General features: G+C 37.3%; 1 protein-coding gene across 5 annotated transcripts in view; it reads left to right on the forward strand.

Moving 5' to 3' along the window:
- The window catches only part of PARG (poly(ADP-ribose) glycohydrolase), a 72,575-nt gene extending 51,381 nt beyond the window's left edge, over positions 1 to 21,194 (forward strand). For all 5 annotated transcript variants that reach the window (XM_087764802.1, XM_087764805.1, XM_087764803.1 and 2 more), the window contains 6 exons: positions 460 to 607; positions 6,250 to 6,328; positions 7,148 to 7,256; positions 11,566 to 11,671; positions 17,062 to 17,190; positions 18,048 to 21,194. In XM_087764802.1, the coding sequence (XP_087620928.1) occupies positions 460 to 607; positions 6,250 to 6,328; positions 7,148 to 7,256; positions 11,566 to 11,671; positions 17,062 to 17,190; positions 18,048 to 18,211 (735 nt within the window). In that variant the 3' untranslated portion in view covers positions 18,212 to 21,194. The remainder of the gene's footprint in view (positions 1 to 459; positions 608 to 6,249; positions 6,329 to 7,147; positions 7,257 to 11,565; positions 11,672 to 17,061; positions 17,191 to 18,047) is intronic.
- The last annotated feature ends 620 nt before the right edge of the window (positions 21,195 to 21,814 follow it).

The raw sequence follows: 21,814 nt of genomic DNA on the forward strand, positions 1-21,814 counted from the left end.
GTACAGGGGCAATGCTAATCTAAAAATGCTTCAGTGTGGACAGCTGGGGCAGAATGCTTATTAAAGGACAACTTAATAATTCTTTAATGTCCATAAAATGCAGAAAGAATACTGTAACTTGCTGGTTTTGTCTTTCACGTTTACTGAAGTAAGTTTTATTCTTAAATATGTGCTCTTCAAAGAAAACCCACAAAACTTGGATTGAGAGCATTTGAGATGCAAAACTTTATTTTGCTGTGTAATATCTGACTTGTTTTAAGTTTTCTGAGAAGTAAAAAGGAAAAAAAGAGAAAGGTATGCTGTTAATCAGGCTCTGTTCTGCTGCTTGTATTTTTAAGTGATAGCAGCAGATTTCAACAGAATTATTGAAATTTGTACAGGACTTCATTTACCTTGGTAAATGAAAGGATTTTATGCTGTTTGCTTATCTCATAATCCTCCTGAATATATTTTTGTTAGGTTGATTTTGCAAACCGTTTTGTTGGAGGTGGTGTGACTGGGGCAGGACTAGTACAAGAAGAGATTCGGTTTTTAATCAACCCAGAACTGATTGTATCGAGGCTCATCACTGAAGTCTTGGATCACAATGAATGTCTTATCATCACAGGTCAGTCTTTGCAGAAAATGTTTCACATCTTATTCTGGTTTTATATGTAGAAAATATATTTCAAGTTGAAGTTTAGTATGTTTAAATGCTGTAGGGATAAAAAACAGAAGAAAAAAAAATCTATACTTATTTGAGAAAGAGCTTCCTTCTTCCCCCCACCTCTTAAGACCATAGGGCCCCTGTTCCAATAGATATTTTGTGAAGGAGACAAAAAAAAAGAAGGAAAAAAAGTGACAGCAAGCAGACAGAATTTTTTTAATCCTATATGAATGTGTTTGAGGACTCAGTGTCTTTAGGCCTAGCTAAAGAATACTGTTGGGCAGTGTAGGTAAAAGTCACAATTACCAGCTATTAGCTGGTCCCAGCTATTAGCAGGTAATGCTTCTGTTACGTTAAAGCCGGGTGGTTTGTTGGTTTGGTTTTTTTTTTGATCCTGTCTGGAATTTGTAACATTTGATGTGATCAGTGGGGTTGAAAACTCTGAGAAAAAGAACTGCCTTCTGGTTACCAAAAAGGGGAAGAAGTGGAAGAGGAGAAAATCAGCATCCATTAAAAAGGGTAGAAAGTCAGGAAATGTCTCTTAAGGATTTTGATGTTGTAAGTTAAGAACATGTGTTTGTGTTACTTGTAAGTTAGTTATGAGTTCATAATTACAACATCAAAAACTAAATGCTTCTCCAGTATGTTGTTGAGGGGCTGTGTATGGAGATGTGCTGTCTGTCCAGTGCTTTGCTGAAAGTGTTTTTCCTTTTGTTTCCACATCTGTCATAGAACTTGGAATGTTTTATTATCCATTGAATCAAAACAGTTAGCATCAAAACACCAAATGTCACTATTAAGAACTGGAGAGGCCCAGGTCATGCTGTGTGTGTCTCAGTTCTATACACAAGAACACAGTGAGCATTTTTCATAACTGAAAAATAAAATTATGCTATAATATTTTTATTTGCTCTAAAGAATGGCTATAAAGAAAAAATGTTTGATCAGAGAGATCCTCTGGACAAATATTATAATAGATTATGTATATTTTATCTTTTTCAGTTTGCTGTAGTAAAAATGTTGGTTTTAGTTACCTGAGCTGCCTCAAGAGTCAGGAATTTGTACAGGTATTAGAAAACAGTTCTTGCAAAAGTCCTTCCAAAGTACTGCTTTCTCTCACATGCATGCACAGTAGAAACTTGAGCTTAGATCTTGCAAATCTTACTCTGTCCTGAGCTATTGATTGTACTGGGCAGAGCATCTTTTGTTTTCATTCTTATACTTGGTAATCTTAAGACAATGTTTTATTTTGGTTTTCCACCCTGCCAAAACTAATGCCTTTTCTGTGAAAACTTTTTGATAAATTGGCTTTTAAAAAAATGAGTCAGAAAATTCTTGGCCATTGCCGATTTCTGCTGTGTATTTGGATATGATACTATAACAAGATTAACATATTGAAGTACTGTCCTCTGGGTGAGGCTCCTCCGGAGAGGGTAAAAAAAGAGCACAGCTATTGGTGTGTGTAATAACTGGTTGGGGGAAAACACTAAGTGAATGTTTTGAAAGACCTTGAGTTCCCCTGCAAAAACTAGTGATTTGGCATGAACAAATAAAGGTGAGGGTGTTTTTTCCCCTGCGACAATATTATTTTAGTTTTCTTGAGCTGTTGTACTTTATAGTGTTTTGCAATTAGTATTTGTGATATGGTGTTCTTCTGTAATGGAAATGGCCATTCCATCATTTTCATTTCATCCCTGGAGCTCTTCCACCTCGGTTCTTAGCCAAGTCTCACAATCCTCTTGATAAATTACATTCTGTGTGATGCATCTTGACTCAGCGGCCTAATGGGCATAACTGTGTAGCTTAAATTTGCAGAAGAGTCTGAGAAATTGGAGAAAAATTAAATTTGTTGTGATTGCACAGGATCTGGTTAAGATCACTGCTGTAATGAATATGGAACTGGTCATGCAAACAGTCAAGTTCTTCAGCACAGACATCTACCTACAGAAATGTCAGCAGCAGCAGATTCCCACAGTTGCATTTCTGGTAGAGCTGTGAATAAGTGTCAGTGTTTTTCATTCAGGTTTTTTTCTTTTTTTTTTTTTTTTTTTTTTTCTTTTCTCTCCCCTCTTTCAGTTCACATATACTCAGGCAGTATTAAGAGCAGATGAAGCTGTGTTCCATGTTTGCTTTAAATCTACAGATTGAACAACGGCCGGTCCTGGCTGCATCTTAGCAATGCATTTTCAGAGACTTCTAAGCATATTACCCGTGCAGTAAATGAGATCAGATAATTGGTTCAGCTGAAAATTTACTCAGAGGGGAAAAATTGTTTTTCAGCTGGATTTAGCAGGCTGATCATGCATGCCTCTGTCTGGAGAGCCAGAAGACTAATGGTGGCACACGATAAGGATCAGAAAAACTGATAGAAAGGGAGAGAGGATCTTCCCCTCACTTTTGGTAGTAAATGTGTGTTTATATTGGTGATCACAAAACTATACCCTTGAGCTTTTCACATGTACTCCTTTTTATTCAGTGCTAGTGGTACTGCCTCTTCAGAGGTATGATTTCTAGCTCATAAGAAATAGAGGGACAGTACGGTAGTTTTTTTCCCAGTCCCTGGGAACTTTATAATGCCATACAGATCATATGCAAATAAAGCTAGACTATGGAGTCTGAGAAAGGTATATTTATTTTTAGTAATAATCGGAACTCTTTCTAGATGGATGAGGTCCCATAAGCACTAACATTTGGCAATTTCACTGTTTATCTGATGCGGTAACTTACAAGTTTCACAAAGAATGTATTTTTGAATAATACTTGTTTATACTTTCTTTTGACTTTAGGTAGGTTTTTTTAGTTTGTTTTGTAGCTTGTTTTTAAAGTTCTGATGGAACTGTGCTATTATGCTGTATTTGTGGCTTGGCTTTTTTTACCCCTTTATTTTTTTTATGGGAAGAAAAAAGATTCACCAGAAACATTAGCATATTGAATTTATCCTGTGCTGCTTCTGTTCTCCCAGCAACAGCAGTTTGTATCCCAGTAGTTCAGAGGCAAAAGTGCTGCCAGTTGAATAACCATTTTGGTCTGACACATTTCCAGAGCTTCACTTATGAAAACCCATTGATTTTCATTAACTTTGGGTTTCTGGGACATGAGTTTAGAGTTCATGTGATTTCTCTGAGTTTCTGTTATTGAATTTTTTTTTTTTTTAATATATGTATTTGCTTGTTTGTTTGTTTCCTGGTGCTTTCATCAGCAGACACTGCACTTCCATAAAAATTAATGAAAACAATGAACCTTGAAAAGGTCAGCTTAATACTCTGACTGTTATTTATCCTGTTACAATATCTTGATAACCTAGTCTTTTCTTTCCACGTGCTAGACACCAAAGGAAATGCTTCCTTTTCAAAGTCGGAAGTTTTGCTATGTTGTCCCCTCAAGAGAGCTGTCAGAAAAGTCACATAATTCCCTTGTCTGTCTTTTCTTACTACTTGCTCAGACAGTTTTCCCAAGCCTATCAGTAAATCTGAATTTTACCTACATCAAGAAAACTCTTACTGAAGGTTGATAGCCTACAATTCGATTACAAGGCTGACTTCTGAATACTTACTCTGCTTGCAGTTGTCCTTTGTATGAGGGCATGAATGTGTGTGAATACATAGGCATATTCTGCCGTCACAATTTTGAGGAGTTTGATTTTGTAACAGTGAGTGAGTTCTTGGTGAGGAATCTTTTACCATCCCGCTCATTTTGCGCAGCAACTCTTCTGAATAGCCTTGAGTGGAATTTGTGTGCCCTCAGTATGGTTAATCATCTAGACAAAGCTAAACAAATAATGAGTGGATAATAGGGCAGATGACGTAAAGAAGTGCTGTTAAGTCTTTTCAGGTAAAACAAAATTGGGTAAATGGGGAAAATGTCTTGAAGTATACGCATAATTTTAAACAGTTTTTAACAGCTTACGTTTCATATGCTTAAGACTGCTGATGGCAAGCATTCAAATTCCCTTGTCAGATGAGGTTAAAAGTAAATAGTTTTATGTTTCTGATTGTTGCAACTTTTTTATTTTTTTATTTAGAGATTGAAAAACTTTGACATTAAATTTAAACATTTGTATTCTCAGAGCATCACTGATCTGTGCAACAGTTAGGCATTACTCTTGTCTTAGTAATCAGATGGTTTGTGCTATCAGCTTAGGTCTTTCTAAAACCTATTTTTCTGTTATATTTATAGGCGTAGCTGCTGTCACTGTAATTAGGGGGTTGCTTAACACTTCTCTTCTTACTCTTGTTGTTTATAACTTGTGCCAAACAGTACCTGTATGAGCTGAAATTTTCCAAACAAGGTATTCTGTTCTATCCCCTACTTTTGAAATTCAGCTGTTGCAAGCTCAAAACAGGGGGAAAAGTTGTGATTTTGCTGTGTGTCACTTTAGGAGTATTTCTTTGAAACAATTGTGCATCCCCAGGTTTTGAAGCATGGTCCTGAAGTTTGGTAGAATGAGGTGAAAGGCAGCCTTTTAGAAAGGCTCTGATCCTAACTCTCAGTTAAAATGCTCTCCTTCTTGGTCTTGGGATAAACCTTTGAAAAGGAGTTGGCACAGTAGAGCATGATAGCTAAAATTACTGGAGGTCTTAAAGAGCTACTTTCTTACAGCCCTTAATGCTTGCCAAGATACCCTGCTGGACTTTTTCACAGAGCAGTCAAGTATGTTCCAGATCATGGTTTTGTGGGTGCTCGAGCTTTTACAGCAGTAGCTTCTTGGTACTGACCTCTGCAGCTGAGAGCAGCGGCCTTTCAGTCCATTCAATGCCATTAATTGCTGAGAATTCATGTCAGGAACCATAGTACAGGAATCTTGCTGAACAAATGCGAAACAAAACAACAACAAGGGAAAGAGGTGCTTTATTGGGCAATGAGGCCAGGAAGCTTAACAGTCCTACCTATCCTTAGGTAAAGTTGCCCTCGAGAGACTGTAGGGCAACAAACTGGGCCACACTGGCATGTTGGAAATCTGCTTGGTTTCTGACCATCAGGGTTTGCTTTGGCTCTATGGATTTTTGTTAGCAAAATAAAACTTGTTAGAGAAATAAAATATATAAACATACAGCTCACCACATACACTTTTGAATCTCTCTGTATTTTTCTTCCCATGTTTCCTAAACTGTCAGCACAGGCATTTGCTAAATTGTGAAGAAGTAGGGTTGCCGTGTTTTCAATAGTGGAGTGACTATTTTATCATTGTGTTTACAGGTAGTAGCCTGAAAAAAGAAAAGCAAAATGCTGGTGGTGCAAAGGCTCACAGTCTTCGTTAACCATATATTAGCCCGTAAAACTTTAAAGATGACAGGCAGTTTATTGAGCAGCTATTGAACTGGAGAGTGGCAAAGTTGAAAACTATGTTCTTTTTATAGACTGGACAGCATACATAGATCTGCACTTCTAATGTTCTATGGTGGATGCTATACATCATCTTGGAAAAGAAGCTTCTACTGGTTACCAGAAGATCTTGTATTCTTGGTGCAGATATGAATCTCTATTTTCCATTGCTTCCGAGAGCTGCATGTTCATTTGGAGAAGCAGTGATTCCTATGAAAGATTTTCCAAGTGAAAAAATATGTATATATTTTGTATGTAATACAGAACATCATTTGTTTCAGGTACTGAGCAGTACAGTGAGTATACAGGCTATGCAGAAACTTACCGGTGGGCAAGAAGCCATGAAGATAAGACGCCAAGGTAAAGTTCCACGTAAATATTTCAAGTGAAAGAATAAATGAATGCTATAAGTTTGCAAACTTGGTGCTTTAAGTATTTCCTAGCATTTGCCTTAATAGAGAATTTGACTGTTATCCTGCTCTCTTCAGTAGAGCCAACAAGCTAAGAAAGTTATCTCATAATGAGATATTAATGCTAATAAATGGTACCTGCCAATATGTCAGTTCTTAAACCAACTTCTTTTACAGTTATATGTATTTAATCCAATTTCTTGTTAAGCTGACTGAACTGTGGATTGTAATGTCACAAGAAGTTTGACAATGATACCTCAGGTGTCACAGTGCAGCTGACATGTGGCAAAATAAGATTTAATACCATGAACCTGAGCAGAAAGCTCTGAGCTCTTGAATTTATTTCTCCAACAATGTTATCATAGTGTATGCGCAAAATTATTCATTTGGTATAGAAACATACACAATGTACTCTCATTGAAATGTTGGAGGAAGACAGAGAGCCGAAGTGCTTTTCTTTGACCTTGCGGTGTTCTTACGTACTTAATAAATAGTGCTGTGTAATTAGATTTGTTTCACGTTTATGCCCAAAGTCTAGCCAGAGTATTTCTAAATTTATAGGAAGACCTGTCTGATTTCTGATGCTGCTTTCATTTCTGACCTGCAAAGGAAAAAAAAAACCAAACTTCTCCATTGTCTGTTATGAGCTCACATTTCTTGCCTCTTCTAACAGAGTAGCTCTGCAGGGAATTGCTCATTTTGGATCATAATTATATAGCCAATATTAAACAACTAATGTAATCTACTTTTCTCCTCCCTCCAATTTTAGGGATGAATGGCAGCGACGCTACACTGAAATTGTTGCTATAGATGCATTTCACTTCAGACGTTTCCTTGATCAGTTTGGTCCAGAGAAAATTAGAAGAGAGCTCAACAAGGCCAGTAACCTCTTACAACGGCCTGCAGTCTAAGGCTGTTTCATTAATGTTTATAGTACCTTTTCAAATATTTTTGTATTGTTATCTTCAGCTAAGTAAGTTTGTAAGTTAGTTGTATCTCTTATAAAAGGTGTACTTTTCAGGGTTTTGCTGTCCAATGTTAAAGCAGAAGCTTGTCAAATAGAATGACTCTTATCTTTTGATATACTATTCAAAGGTGTATTTTATTTAACTTTCAAGAATATAAATGACATTTGGATATACATTTTGTTAACTCTTCACTGTCCTGCTTCTAAATTATGATATTAAGTTCTCTTCCCATGATTGCCTCTGCTGAATCCTACTCAGCCCTCCAGTCAAGGTGGAGAAGGGGGTGCCTCATGTTTTAACATGGTGATAGTTCATAAAAACGGTGTCACTTGCTTTTCTTCTACCTTTCTTGTTTGCTCTTGGAGTATTGACATATTACCTGAGAGTTTATTTTTTCATATATTGATGTCTTTTTGAGATCAAGTCCAGCTGTTCATAAATCTCCTATCTTTATTTGCACAATAGTTGTAAGGGCCGTTGCAACTGAATATGTGTGTATACATGCCAGTTAGAGCTTGCAGTGATGGGGGGTGTTCGTAAGACTGATAAATCAGGCCAAGCAAGACTTTTAGACTGATATTCAGAAACAGCACACTTCCTACTCATAATTCTTGCACATCATTAATCATTATCACTATGTATTCAAAGCAGTCAGTCCTTGACCTTACCCTGCATTAGCTGTGTGTATACAAAACTGCGTAGTTAGCGCCAATGGCTATGGTCCTTGATAGTCTTGGTCATCAAGGTTGCCAGGCTGAAGAGCTCTTTGACAAGGGAAGCTGGAACTGCAGTGGGCATCTTTTTTCTATCCCTTGCCCTTCCTAATTGGGGATCATGTCCTTAAATAAAATACTTGAGTTTCTAGATGGTTCCCAGCCTTTGGTCTCTGCCCTGGACTACATGCTGCATAATGGTTGGGAACATGCAGTTGCTTTCCTAAGCCACAGCAGGTGCTTTATCATGTTGCATGGCTGAGATTTTCACGTGGTTTGTTTTTCTTCTTGCTTTGCTGCTGCTTCTTTTCTTGAAGCTAAAGCAGTCTTTTCCCTGCTCTTGAAGTTGTACTTTTTCAATGACTAGTAATTGCTATCAGTGAGCTGTTTATAGTTCTGAGGGCCTTAGCTTTCAACCTGTGCCAATGTTTTCAAGGCCTTTGCTGTTATCCCATGCATAAATTTTATGGCCTAACAAGAGATGCCTGGTATCAATTTCCAGTTTACATAGCAAATTCTCCTAAGTTAATAAAAAGGCTAATGGGCCAGAATGAGGGCCTTGCATGGCTAGTATAAGGCATAGGTAGTGAAAGGTCTGTGGCCTGTTATAGTAATGGCAATGCTATTTTTGCTGGGCAGTTGAGTACAAGAATGCTTATACAGTTATACTATATTAGTGTGCTTATATTTGGGTTCAAAACATGCTAATGATAAAATCTGCTTAGTGTGCTTCTATGTTTATAGATACAGTAGGCCTCTGCTTTAGCTAGGGTGTTAAATATAAGGGCACAAAAGTCTCCTGCTTCCTGTAGTGTAGGAGGGTATAGAATAATACAGAAGGCATTTTAAATAAATTCAAGCACAGGGCAGCATGCTCCTAATTCTCAGCTGGAAAGAGAAAGGAAATATACCTGAGAGCTAATCTTTTTTTCTTTTTTTTTTTTTTTTCCCCCCCTCTCCCAAAAATGATGTACAGTGCTGAAGGACTAATTTAATTTAGTTATAAAACCTTAGCATCTTGACTAAAGTAACATTCATCAGCTTGTTTCTTCATGGTTGGTAATGAAATTAGCCCTGAAAAAGACAGTAAATTAAATTTTGTAAACTTCAGTGATATCTTAGTACAAAATTCAAATTACCTACTCTAGTGAATTTATGATCTGCCTACAATTTTCAATATTATTGATTGCATTTGGATTTTTAAAATAAATTATGGTAGATCCATGCAACTTTTATACAGTGTGTCTGGCTGATGTTGTTTGAGGACTGCCTGGTATTTAAAGAAAATTTTAAGCCTGAGTTAATTCTCTATTTACTACAGTAAAAATTTCATTAAGTTTACTGGAGGTTCTATAATATTTTAATAAATCAAATATTTTTGAATATACTGTGGTGAGTTTTTTTCAGTTTGGTTTAAAATTAACAATAACCTTTTGATTTTCCTATGGGTGAAAACAAGTTGATGGAATAAGCTGCGACTCCATTTCTATAATGATTTAATAAATCAGGACTCAGTAAGCACAGTATATGCACACAGGCTTTGAAATACAAGTGTATTATGTATTAGTAGACACGGCTCAGCGTCCATTTGTTTCCAGAGGTTCTTTTGTTTGTCTGTTATATTGTTAGACATTAGGAAATGATTGACACAACTTAAAGTGATTCTTCTTATAACTTGTATTTCCTTATAAGCCTATATGATTTCTCCTTTGTAAGATCCATTTGTCTTGAAGAACCAGATGTTCACTCTCCGTTAGTTTTCTCAAAAGGTAGCAGTCCGAGGCTGACCCTTGTTTCTGGTTTAACCTATACTCAGAAAACAAGATTGATACTGTCTAAAGACAGCTGTTCAGAATAAGAAAAAAAAAACCATCTGATCTGATTTCAGCATTAAGATTTGCAGATATATGTGTAAGAGATGTCACTGTTTCATCTTAGCTAGTCCCTTGAGATTATTGCCTAATATAGACTCTCACTAGCAATAATTTTTCCAGTTGCAAGTTCCACTTTGCAAATCCTAAGGAACAACTGACTTCTAATTGGGCTTGCAATCCCACTCATAAATGTCATTAGGCCTATTTTGATAGTCACCGATTACAAAAAGCTACAGCTTCATCTTTGGCAAGAAATGCTTCCCTCGGAATTACGGTATGCAGAACAGTTATGTTTCAAATGTGAAAATCGTGAGAACTATATATAACTGTTTTATATGAAAACAAACCAATTATAAACATCACACAACTTCTAAATGATATGAGATACCATATATTCGAAGTTGTGTACAGTTTAAAAACAGCTTCATTTATGTAGTTAAAAAGGAACAGCTCTTCTTCCCATATGGAAGCAACTGCTTTAAAACTGCACGGAAAGCTTTCGTGTTCCTGTATTCCTAGGTGAAACCTATTTAAAATATTGGTGTGTTGTCTCTTTTTTAAAAAAGTGATTAGTTTTATCTTTATCCTTTGCTATGAAAAATCATAGGGGAGCACTTACTTAGATATTTCTCTTCATGGCTGCTGAAGACCTTCCACATATTTGCTGACTTTCTAATTGTGACTTTCTAATTGTTTTTGTTCTCCATGTCCTGGCAAGTTAAGAAATACATGCCCGTTAAATAAAAGCTGAAAAGAAAATGGCATGCTTTCGCAACACCAATCCATTTCCCCCACTGGGAGGATGGAATTTGAAGAATTATTGTCCACACAACCAGAGTACTACCTTGCTTAGCCCACTAGTTTCGTACAAATGTGCTTTGGACATTAAGCACGCTAATAGCTCTGACTTGAGAGAGCTTAAGAAGCTGCACGCACCTGATGATGCGTAAGTGCTCCTTATGCAAACTCTGTATCATGGTACCCTGCTAAATTATAACTAACAGAAGTCTGAATTTGCAGCTTAGATCAGATTGGAATGAAACCGTGGGTACTTCAGTCTGTACCAGGCAATTGTACCAATTCAATAAGCTTTTGTACTGTTGAAAAATTTCCCAAATAGATTTATCCTTTTTTCTATACATGGAAGCACCTGCTCAAGATTTCTTAGTGAATATCACACTTTTTCCTCCTACTCTCATTTATTGCATTGGACCTGTATTCTAAGATGCCATTTTGTGTTTTATTTTCAGTTTTGAGGAATTTCAGTAATACTGGACACAGCAGGTCGGCTGTCATGTATGCTAAATGGGCTGAAAAGCAACAAACATGATACAATCTATTATTATTCTCAGCTCTGGCTATCCTGAAAAGTTTCCTACAGCTGTGATGAAATCCCTAGGAGTCAGCACCTGTACCTAATTTTTAACTTGGATCCAAATAAGGCAAAATTCTTCTTGCCTTAAATTCTTTGGTGATTGATCTTAAATTTAAAGGAAAACTAATGGTGTATTGAAGTAGTTTGAATTTGGTATTGCTAGAAGACAATACTGATTATTGTTATCATCTTATTGTTTGAAAATCTGGCATCAGATTGCCTGTCAACTTCATCTTCTGACTTTTGTCTGCCTGCAGGCCTACTGTGGCTTCTCTCGACCCAACGTTCCACCTCAACATCTTTCTGCAATAGCCACAGGAAACTGGGGATGTGGTGCCTTTGGAGGGGACTCCCGATTAAAAGGTAAATTGTAGCAATTCATTAATGTCCAAATGAATCAAATAAATAACTTAGATTTTGATTCTTGGCCTTTTTTTTTTTTTTGTTCAAGTACATTTTTTGGTTTTGTTTGAATTAATACATTTTAGCCAAGAATCAGAATAATAGTTAATCTGTCCATAGAACTGGTTCATTAGCTTTGATCTTTAGGCCATGAGTAATGTGTCCTTAAACAATAAAAATGCACGCTGTTTTTATATGCTATTTTCTGTTTAAAGTTTGAGGCAAGTACGTGATGGTGGAATGCCGGATTTACAAGGACTTGTAGCACTGAAACCTTCAAAAGCACAGACATGCAATATTAGCTCACAAAAGAACATGTTCACTGCAGTTCTCAGTCGTGTAAATCAGTTGACCTTTCTGGAGCAGTCTTTTCAGATTATGCCTAAAATTTGTATCTCTGCAAAGCTGTTTAAAATACCTGGTAATTTGCAAGGTTTCATAAACTTGCTGGCAATGCTTCATGTTTAGCTTTGCTCCTTAATATATTGCTGTATGCCAGAGAGGTTTCCAGTCACTCAGACATGCTTCTTTCTTTCCTGACTTGCCTGCTATATCACTCACTCTCTCATGTTTTTATTTTTAATTGGAGTATTTATAATGCAGCAGATATCACATGCCTACATTCATGTAAGACTTTTTCTCATCGAGTCAAGAACTGATGCATCCTGACATTTATATTGATATCCTGATTCATATAGTTCTAAGTAGAAATTTACATTTTTGTTGTTTTCAAACATTTGGAGAGTATTTAAAATTTGCTTTTCTGAACAGCTTTAGGTAGTGACATTGAGACAAACAATCATCAGGCTACCAGCTTCATTAATTTTCTTTCTTAACATGTTTTATTCATTGAGCATCTATTTTTTTTCTCAATGCTCATTGATTTCCTGACAGTTGTTTTTTGATTTCCATTAGATAAATGGGCTGCCAAGTGCAGATCATCAATATCAGAAGCGGTATTTACTGCAGGATCTGATCATACTTGATTATGACTATGTTAGGAAGCTTTAATAAATGCTTTGATGTGCATAAGGCCTCCTCTTGGATCTGAACTGTAATATCCCATGTATATTTCTTTTAATGTATGGGTTTCTGATAAAAATATGGCTCATCTGATCTAAGCCATTATTTGTTCAACACTGGGTGTGACTTTTAGAATAGGGATTGCTCACTGCAATGCTTTACTTCCTCTCCCCATCGGCCAGAGCTCAAAACTGAAACATACTGACAAAGACCACCAGAGCCGAGTCCATGTGGTGAGGCAGCCCATAAGAAAAGCCTTTGATGTAGACAAAGAAATGAGCCATGAGGTGTGTTTCATAGCTTGGGTATGAACTCCAGGCAGAACAAGAGCATGTAAAGACTTGAACATTCTCTCAGTTTTATTTTAACCTAATATTTTAGTTTGAGCTTTCATTTATGTAACTTTTCCTCTTGTTTTGGATCAACCTTATTTTTTTCCAAAGTCTGCGAGAATTAACACTTAACAGCAATTTACAGCACTGCTGCTGTTACAAAAAAATTCATCTAAATCTACGGATGTGCTCTCAAGTCTTCGCCTGTTCTTTTGGCAGACCTTACAAAGACAGACATTGGTTTAACTTGCACTTAAGTTACTCTTTTTGTAAACTCAGCTTAATTTCTTAGTTGACTCTGAAAAATCAATACTTAATAAAGAGAATTAAATGACAATAATGTGCTATGGGATATGGAGCTAGTCTTTTAGTACGTGACATTTTTGTCTGAGCTGATGCTGACTAGAAACAAGATGGCTTCATTCTTTTTTTTGTAAAGTATGAGCTACGAAAAGAGTACAGTAGTTTGTCATGTGTGTTTTTGTCAGAATAGAGTTGCATATGATGTGTGATAACCAAATGAAGCCTTTTCTAGTTCACAGATACTCCCTGCACAGTCATAAGTGCTAAAGCTTTTTCTCCCTTTTGTTCTAAAATGCTGTATAGGGTTATTCTGAAATGCAAATTCTCTCAATAGTTTCACTTCATTATAAGCAAATCTCTTACACTGGAGAATAATCTTCATAGGGGGTCATAAATTCTTCATTTCAGAATATGTTTTATAAAACTCTGAGATGATCAGTATCACTGTTTCACTGAACCCAAATAAATAGCTTTCATTGACTACACAGGCTTTACAGTGTATTGCAATGACAAAATAGTTTTCGTAGTTTAAAATCTCGCTTTTCCATTTAACATTCTTAAATATAAACCCTTGTCCTTTCAGAAGTAGTATCTGGATCTGTAACAGACACTTCAGAATCACCAAAGCATTTGATGCAATTGGATATAACTGGATAAGCGCCATAATTATGCGTTATTATATTTTATCATGGTTTTTTTTAGTCATGAATTAAGGGAACATGATTGTGTATAAAACATGGTTTTACCCAAGGTCACAGATGATGCGAAAACTAAAGTCGTCTTAAGGGAGGAAAAAAATAATCTGGCTTTATAAATTAAAGACCTGGTACATAAACAGGACAGATTCTAGCTAAGTTAGGGATATTTCCACAAAATTTTAGTATAAACTTAAGACTTTCAACACTGAAAAAATATGTTTATATAATTGGGAGAAGTTGGAAGATTTTTGTCTTGCCTTTCAAACCAGAGGATAATTTAACAATTACTAGCTGCAAGGGCTCTGTGCAACTGTCTAAAGATTGGAGAAGTGTTGTTTTATTGAAAATGCAAAGGAGATGATCTGGTGAGGCATCTCATAAATACATACATCTAACTTCTAATGATTGTGAGAACGTGCTCTCTAGCTGAACTGGTGTTCTTATTTATCTGAGAAAATAAAGTTCAAGAGGAAGACTGCCATCAGCTTTAAAAAGACCCTTGTAGGATTAGTGGAAGGAGAGAAAAGCATGCGTCTTGCCTCACGTAAATGGCGTGTGATATTGAGGTGCTACCGCGATAGTACTGCAGTTCTGAACTGACGCCGTAGGCAACGACGCAAGGCGCGTTGGGTGTTTAACCCAGTGTGGCGCTGCTGTGCCTGCAGTAGTGGAGCTCCGCTCTGCTTGCCCCCGCTGTGTCTCTGGTGCCACTTTCCTCGCACTGAGCTCTGGACTTTGGCTACGCTGCCGCAATGGTACCGCAGTAGGGGAGTCCCTGGTGATAACATCCTTTCCTCTGGGTAAAAGAGACTGAACATGTAGGGCCTGTGGGAATAGTTGTGTCCCCAGAGGGATTTGTATTATGCTTCTACCACCTTTGCTGGGTGGTAGAAGAACGTATGTCAGCACAGCCAGTCCTTCAGGTGCGAGTCCAGAAGAGTTAAATGGATCACGTCAGCTGGGTGCAGGGGGCAAGAGACCCCAAATCCCTCCAGTCCCCTGTACCACAGGCTCTATTGCTCTTCCTGTGATGCTCCTTTCTGTATCAGTAGCACGGAAATTTCACGTGGTATTGTATATCATCAATGCCCAGAAGATTGTGAAGCCTGATTCTTGACAGAAATTTTGACCCTCATTTCATAAGATTTATAGCAATTCAAAATAAACAGTAGGATATTTTTAGTATCTTCTGTAAAGTGAAATGGCATTGGTTGTTTGGAATGAATAATAAGATTCATTAGGTTCTGTTCCCCTATGCAAGCTAGTTAATTAGACCCTTTAAAAGCTGAACTACTGAAGCTTTACCAAATCCACAGCTGGTTCAGTAGTTTAATTAAAATATCATTCCCAGATTGAGATTAATTTCACATGAGAATCATGTAATTTATAATTTTAGCTGTGGGTTTACAAGATGTTTTTTTTGATTAAAGAATGCAGTATTTTATTAGGTCTCTGTTTAAAAATGTGAAAGATTCTTGAGCTGAGCTACGAACAGCTTTGTATTTAGTTTCCGCTAGCAGGTGGTAATGCACTATGTATGCTATTTTATTTAAAATTAATCTTTACAAAGACAATATTAATCACTTTTTAATTAACTCTACTTACTGGGTAGAAAAGGAAAGAATTAATATCAGAACTGCACCCATAGGCTCTGAAATAAGACAAGCCGCAACAGATGTAATAGTTGCTGGGCTCCATTATTTGGACTGTTGTAACATTACCTGAAATGAATGTGTGATTGATTGCATGCATCTGTGACACTCCAGCCTCACAGTACTGGTTGGTGAAAAAGCTGCGCTCTTGTAATAGTTTGGTGCTACCTAAAAGGGTCCTGGTTTTTCTTGTCCCCTTCCCTGTTCTTGGCTGTATGTTCTGGTGCCCTCCTTTGCGTCAGCTCCGGCTCTTAGCAAACCCTTCACTCAGCCAATTCAACTGCTGATCTAGCAGAAAACAATTAGCTTTTATTCTTTTGTCATGTAACTTTTCTGCCAGGTTGGTGAATGGAATTGGCTCAGAGAGATGTCTGATGAGCACCTCAGAGCTGCAGGAAAGTCAGGAGGTGGGTGAGAAGGGAGAAAAGGTAGCTGGACCAGAGCCACTTTCTCCAATTGCAGTGGGTCATTAGCTTGGCTTAGCTGGACCAGTGATCAATACCCCGGATGATTTCTCAAGATGAATCTTCAAAAATCTGTTTCCAAGATAGGAAGCATTCTTCTTTCTTTTCCATATAGGAAAACAAAGTCTGTCTATTTTGTAATGTTAGCCATTGACAGAACTTGGGATGCAGCTTGGTCCAGCGAGTTTGACATAAAGCTGGAAGTTAAATAACCTGAATTGCATTCCTGGCATCGCCACTCACTTTTTATAGGTCATATTCCATGCTGCATACTTCTATTACAGGCAAGATGGACACCTCAGATTGTGCAGTAAGAGGCTGCAGAACCATACATCTCCTCTTGGGAGCCAAAAGTTGGGTCAGCTCCTGCTTTGTGTAGCTTACCTAGTGAGAGGGTTGGCTCCATTCCTTCTGAAGGGTGGCAGAGAATGGAAATTGTGATGCGCTAATGGATGCGTTTTACTGCACTATTTGTGACTTGATGCACGCAGGTTGAACCAGGATGTCAGATGCTGCTCCGTCTTCTTATGCTGTCGCGCACGTTTATTGGATAACTTAATGGCTGCATGCTGCTTGGGGGTGGACATGGACCACAAAAAACCCTTTGATTTTTAAGCACATTGTTCATCTGGAAAGTAAGGGTGGTTGTCACTAGTGACTCCAGCAGAACACTTCAATGCTCTGAGCTGCAGTGCCCAGTATTCTTTACTTTGTTTTAAAACTGGAAGTAATACCTATCTAGCCATTTTTGAAATTGCTTTGCAGTATTCACCTGGAGATGGATGGTAGGATTAATTGCTGTAAACTTAGGCTGTGTTTTTCCCTTCAGCAAATTGTTTTATCCTGTATTCATGTGTGCAATCTTCTTTGTTGTTTCAGCCTTAATACAGATATTGGCAGCTGCTGAGGCTGGACGTGATGTTGTTTATTTTACCTTTGGAGATATGGAGCTGATGCGGGATATTTACAGCATGCACACTTTTCTCTGTGAGAAGGGCCAAACTATTGGTGAGCATATAGAAATCTTTTCATGCAGCAAAGAGACTTAATCGTCTCTGTACATGGAAATTGTCCAATAAGAATTATTGTCATCAATTCCTGAACACAAGCAAATGGGTCTCTGTTTATTTGTACCTGTTTCCAGAGTGGGGAACTCTTCTGATTCAGGGTCAACTGTGCAATGTTAATCTGTTAAAGACTTCTAGAATCCTTTTAATTCACTTGAGAGTTATGCTCCAGAATTTGGAAAATACAGATACGTGTGGTAGACAGAAGGTTTGCAAAAGTTTTTAATAGAACTCAAAATGCTTTAAAAAGGTAAAATCTGCTTACGCATTCTTGATATAGATTTGTCTTAAATGGTTCTGTCTTGTTCCGGCAAGATGTGGTCTGATGAGTTACCCAGTAGCAATACGAGAAACGCAGTGTATCCGTTGCCCCACTGTAATTGTTACATGTCTTTAATTTCTGGGACAGAAGCATAAAGCTAGGTAATTGGCAATACGTTTGTAAGTAATGCGTATGCGAGCCTAACATTCGGACTGCTTGTGCAGAAAGCTCAGCAGAAAGTTGAGGGGGCTCACTGTATGTTCTGAACAAACTTGGAAACAGTCACGTTCCCCTTGTACAGTTGTCTACCTCCTCTTTTGCTGCTCATTTAAAGAGACGTTCCTAGCCACTATCTCAGTGTGAGTGTGCATTTCTAGTCTTCATTTGCAATCATGCATTCTTCATATGGCACGATCTTACACAGTTTTTAATTATTTCTTTTTTATTATATTTATTTATTTTATTTATTTTTATTTTATTTATTTTTATTTATTTATTTTATTATATTTATTGTATTTTAATTATTTCTTTTTAAGGGGACATTTATAGGCTATTACTGAGATATTACAATGAAGAATGCAGAAGCTGTTCTACTTCAGGACCAGATGTCAAGCTGTACTCTTTCATATACAACACCGTTGAGTCCTATGCAGATTCTACTGATGATGATGAAGAAAAAGGGTTGTGCTTTGAGGATTAAAATAAATGTATTTGATCAGAATATTGTTCATCTCCTCCCACTGGTATATTGTGTGAATTGCTGGGTATAATGTATGAATTGGCTTAACTTAGTATATATTGACTGCATTGGTAGTTATGTATAACACCCAAACAAAAAAAACCCACCTTTGAGAGACAAGATTTTTTTGTTTGATGGTTTTGTACATGAAAACCTTCTTCATGTGTGTATGGAAAAGATTTCTTTGGTAAATCTGGTTTGCATTATACCTTGTTAAGCAGGATATTTTGGTACACACTTGTATTTCAGTCAAGAGATTGCTGAAAGACTTCAGAAGATTTCTCTGTACTCTTTTGCCTTTATTTTTCAGAGATGTTATCTAGATTTCTCATGTGAGCTTAGTGCTGGAGTACAGGCAGGCATGTAACTCCTGGGATGATCTTAGAGAGAACCGTTGTAATGATCGTTCTTACTGAAAATTGTCATAATTTGATTACGTCCTTAAGACTGCCACGGTACCTTCGTTGTTCTTATCAACTTTTTCATTCATTTAACTTAAAATGTCCTGGGTTTAATCTATTTTTTTAATAAATGGTTAAAAATTGAAAGAATCTGGAGGAGCTATGATGCATTTCACAACTGCATTGTCTGTATCGAATCAGACATAAAAGTTAGCATGAAGAAGTAGAGAAAAAATGAAGTATGGGAGAGCGGGAAAATGAAAAGTGTGACCAAAGTTAGAAGCCAAGGGAAACGTTTTCACATGAAACTCAATACGGTTTTGTTGGTGCTATCTGTTACAACACTGAACAAGGTCTTAGCCATGTTAGCATATTTGAAGTTTCTCAAGGTTCACAGTTGTTGGCGATATCATTTGAATTAAGGTCTGCTAGCTGTGTTTATATTGTCATATCACTTCTCCGTTATCGTAGTGTGCGCGTATGTGAGTATAAGATCCCCGTGGGATAACGTGAGCGAGGAAATGGAAATCACTTACGTTATCAGTGGGAGGAAAGTCTGCAGGCTACAGATAAGGACATGAGGTCTTGTTAGGAGTTTGCGCCTGTGTCTTTTTAGGCATGGGAACGATAACAATGAAGAGAGGGGAAAAGATGTGTAAAAACTGTGCTGTTACTATCTCTGTGAATACCAAATTAGCGTTGCTGTAGTACATTAAGAGTTTACACAAAACTGCAGATGCATCTGTGATAAAACTTTTCCGGATCTATGTACAGGGCCAATCCAATGAAACGTTTGTCCATTAGTAGTTTAAACCCAGTTTAAGTTTAAGCCGAAATTGCTTAGTTTTGCCTCCTATGTGTTAGATTTTTTCTGGTCTGTCGTGGTTGCTACTGCCAGTTCAGCAATACAAGTAAAAACCGCAGCAGGAAATGTAGTGAGCTAAGGCTCTAGTATCAAAAAATCCTTTTGGCTAATGTCAGATAAAGCCTCTCCAAGCCTGAAACACAACATGGTAATTAAATGCTGGAAGCTATTGGCAGTCTGGCTTACAATAAAGCACTCGCTGCTCGAGCTGCTCTGGTGGAAGCAATAGCAAGCAGTTTGGGTCATTTATAAACACCTTCAGAATGCTGCACCTTTGCATTAATGCTAAATGGGCAGCTTGGAAGGTGACAGACACAGCAGTGTAAGCATTTCTTCCTTTTCTTCCCACCAGCTGTAGTTTTTTCCACCCCCATCCATTATAAGGAGAAGATTTGGGCTAGAATTTCAGGCCTTTTTCTGTGTTTGCAGCTCGTGTCCTCAGAGTTAGCGGCAATCTTTTCTCCTGCTCCTGGTGTTTCAGTGTTGGCTCAGATCCTGGCAATAGGAGTAGCAGTGTTCTATAGTAAGCTCTTATTTGGGTATTTAGGTTCAACTATGCTAGTGCTTCTAGATGCATTGCCGATGATAAATGTACCCTGTTAATTAAGACAAGTGATGGAAAATTGGTGCTATCTGCCAAACCTTCACCTTACTACTCAGGATTTCCCATTGAACAGGTGAAGAGAATTTGCCCCTGAACAACTGGAAGAAAATATAGCAAAAAGCTTTATGTGGCGAGATATCACCTCCCCTTTGTTGTAAATAAATACATCTTTATTAGTGTAATATTAATTTTCATTGTGAGGGGAAGTGATTTGTCAGGTATGAAAAATGTACCAAAATCAGATGGCATAAAATTCCAGTTCAACTCTAGAAACAGAAAAATATATTCAACTTTGGAAAGATTCTCTGAAGATCATATAGGGTATCCAGTTAAGGGAGTTTTTGCAGGGTCAAGTGTTTCCAGAACAATCCCAGTCATTTTATGCAGTCTATATTTTCACTGATATCTGAGACTTTTCTAATATGGGGAAGAATGCCTTTTATTTGAGATCATTCTTGAGGATATGTTTACCATACATTTTTCCTCTTATGAAATATGGTTGTACGGACAGGAGAAAAGGAAAATACTAACTCATTTTCTGTTGAATGTGTCATCTGAAGGAGTGTGATGTATCCTGCATTCTACTGTGTGTCCCTGATCTTCTAAAGGGCAATGTTGTAAGAATACTTTGAATATGACTTTGATCGCAGACAGGCTGAAGATTATATTTTTCTTGGTTGTTTTGGGGTTTTTTTTAAGCAAAATAGCCCAGAGTTAACAAATTAACAATGGTGTTACATTCCCATGACTTTCTAATTCAATAAAGAGCTAAACTGCCCAGAATGCTGCATGTGGAAGCAGGAATTTTGCATCAGCCCAGTACGTGCTCTGCATCTTTCTTTCTTTTTCCCCTCCACCCGCCACTCTCCGTTTATAAACTACCTGAAACATTTTCCTTAGCTAGAGATGCCTTTTGGTGCTCTGTTTGAAGTAGCGTGGAATGGAGACGCCGATGATCTCTTTGTGCAGCCTAGTAAGCTTCAGTTTCACTCTTCTAGAAACCTATTTATGGAGTATTCCGTTTTTTGGGTTTTCTATTACTTTAAGGATGTTTGCTATATGATTTCAAATAAATAAACTTCCTACCAAAACTTTTGTTTTATACTTTTTAGCAGCTAAATTGAATGGTTAATATGAAACAACAACAGGCAGTCATGTAGATTGCAATGTTGCCTCATAGTCAAGTTTGGTGTCGGAGCACTTCTGTTGTTTTACAGCTCTTGCACCTAAATTCCTCAGTTTTGAGGTGTTCTTATCTAATGATGAGTACCCATTACTGTATATATTAATTTATAAACTGTTGAAGTGTTCCTGACATTCTTCTAAACTTCAAGTTTATGCACCGTTATATTGATTTTTCTGGATCTGTATGCTAATGTTTACATGATTTTGTAGGAATACGATTAAAAAATTCTGACTGAAGCAATATTGTGTGCTTTGTCTTGTAATATACTTCCCAGGACAGAGAAATTCCAGCCCATTTGAATGTACATGGCACAATAGTACAGATAGTTGTAGCAGTAAATTTAATAATTCAAGTATTTTGGCACAGAAAATACAGCTAAGTAATTCTTAACTGTACAGTATTGTAGTGGTGGCGCCCATCTGCGTAGCGATGTAAAAAGGAAGTAACTACTGTAAACTGGAAGGGTGTTAGCATGAGCGTGAGACTCCATACGTGTCTATGGCCATAT

The sequence above is a fragment of the Nipponia nippon genome, unplaced genomic scaffold (genome assembly GCF_047370975.1).
Source record: "Nipponia nippon isolate SJK-2023a ecotype South Korea unplaced genomic scaffold, ASM4737097v1 scaffold_3, whole genome shotgun sequence".
NCBI lineage: Eukaryota > Metazoa > Chordata > Aves > Pelecaniformes > Threskiornithidae > Nipponia > Nipponia nippon.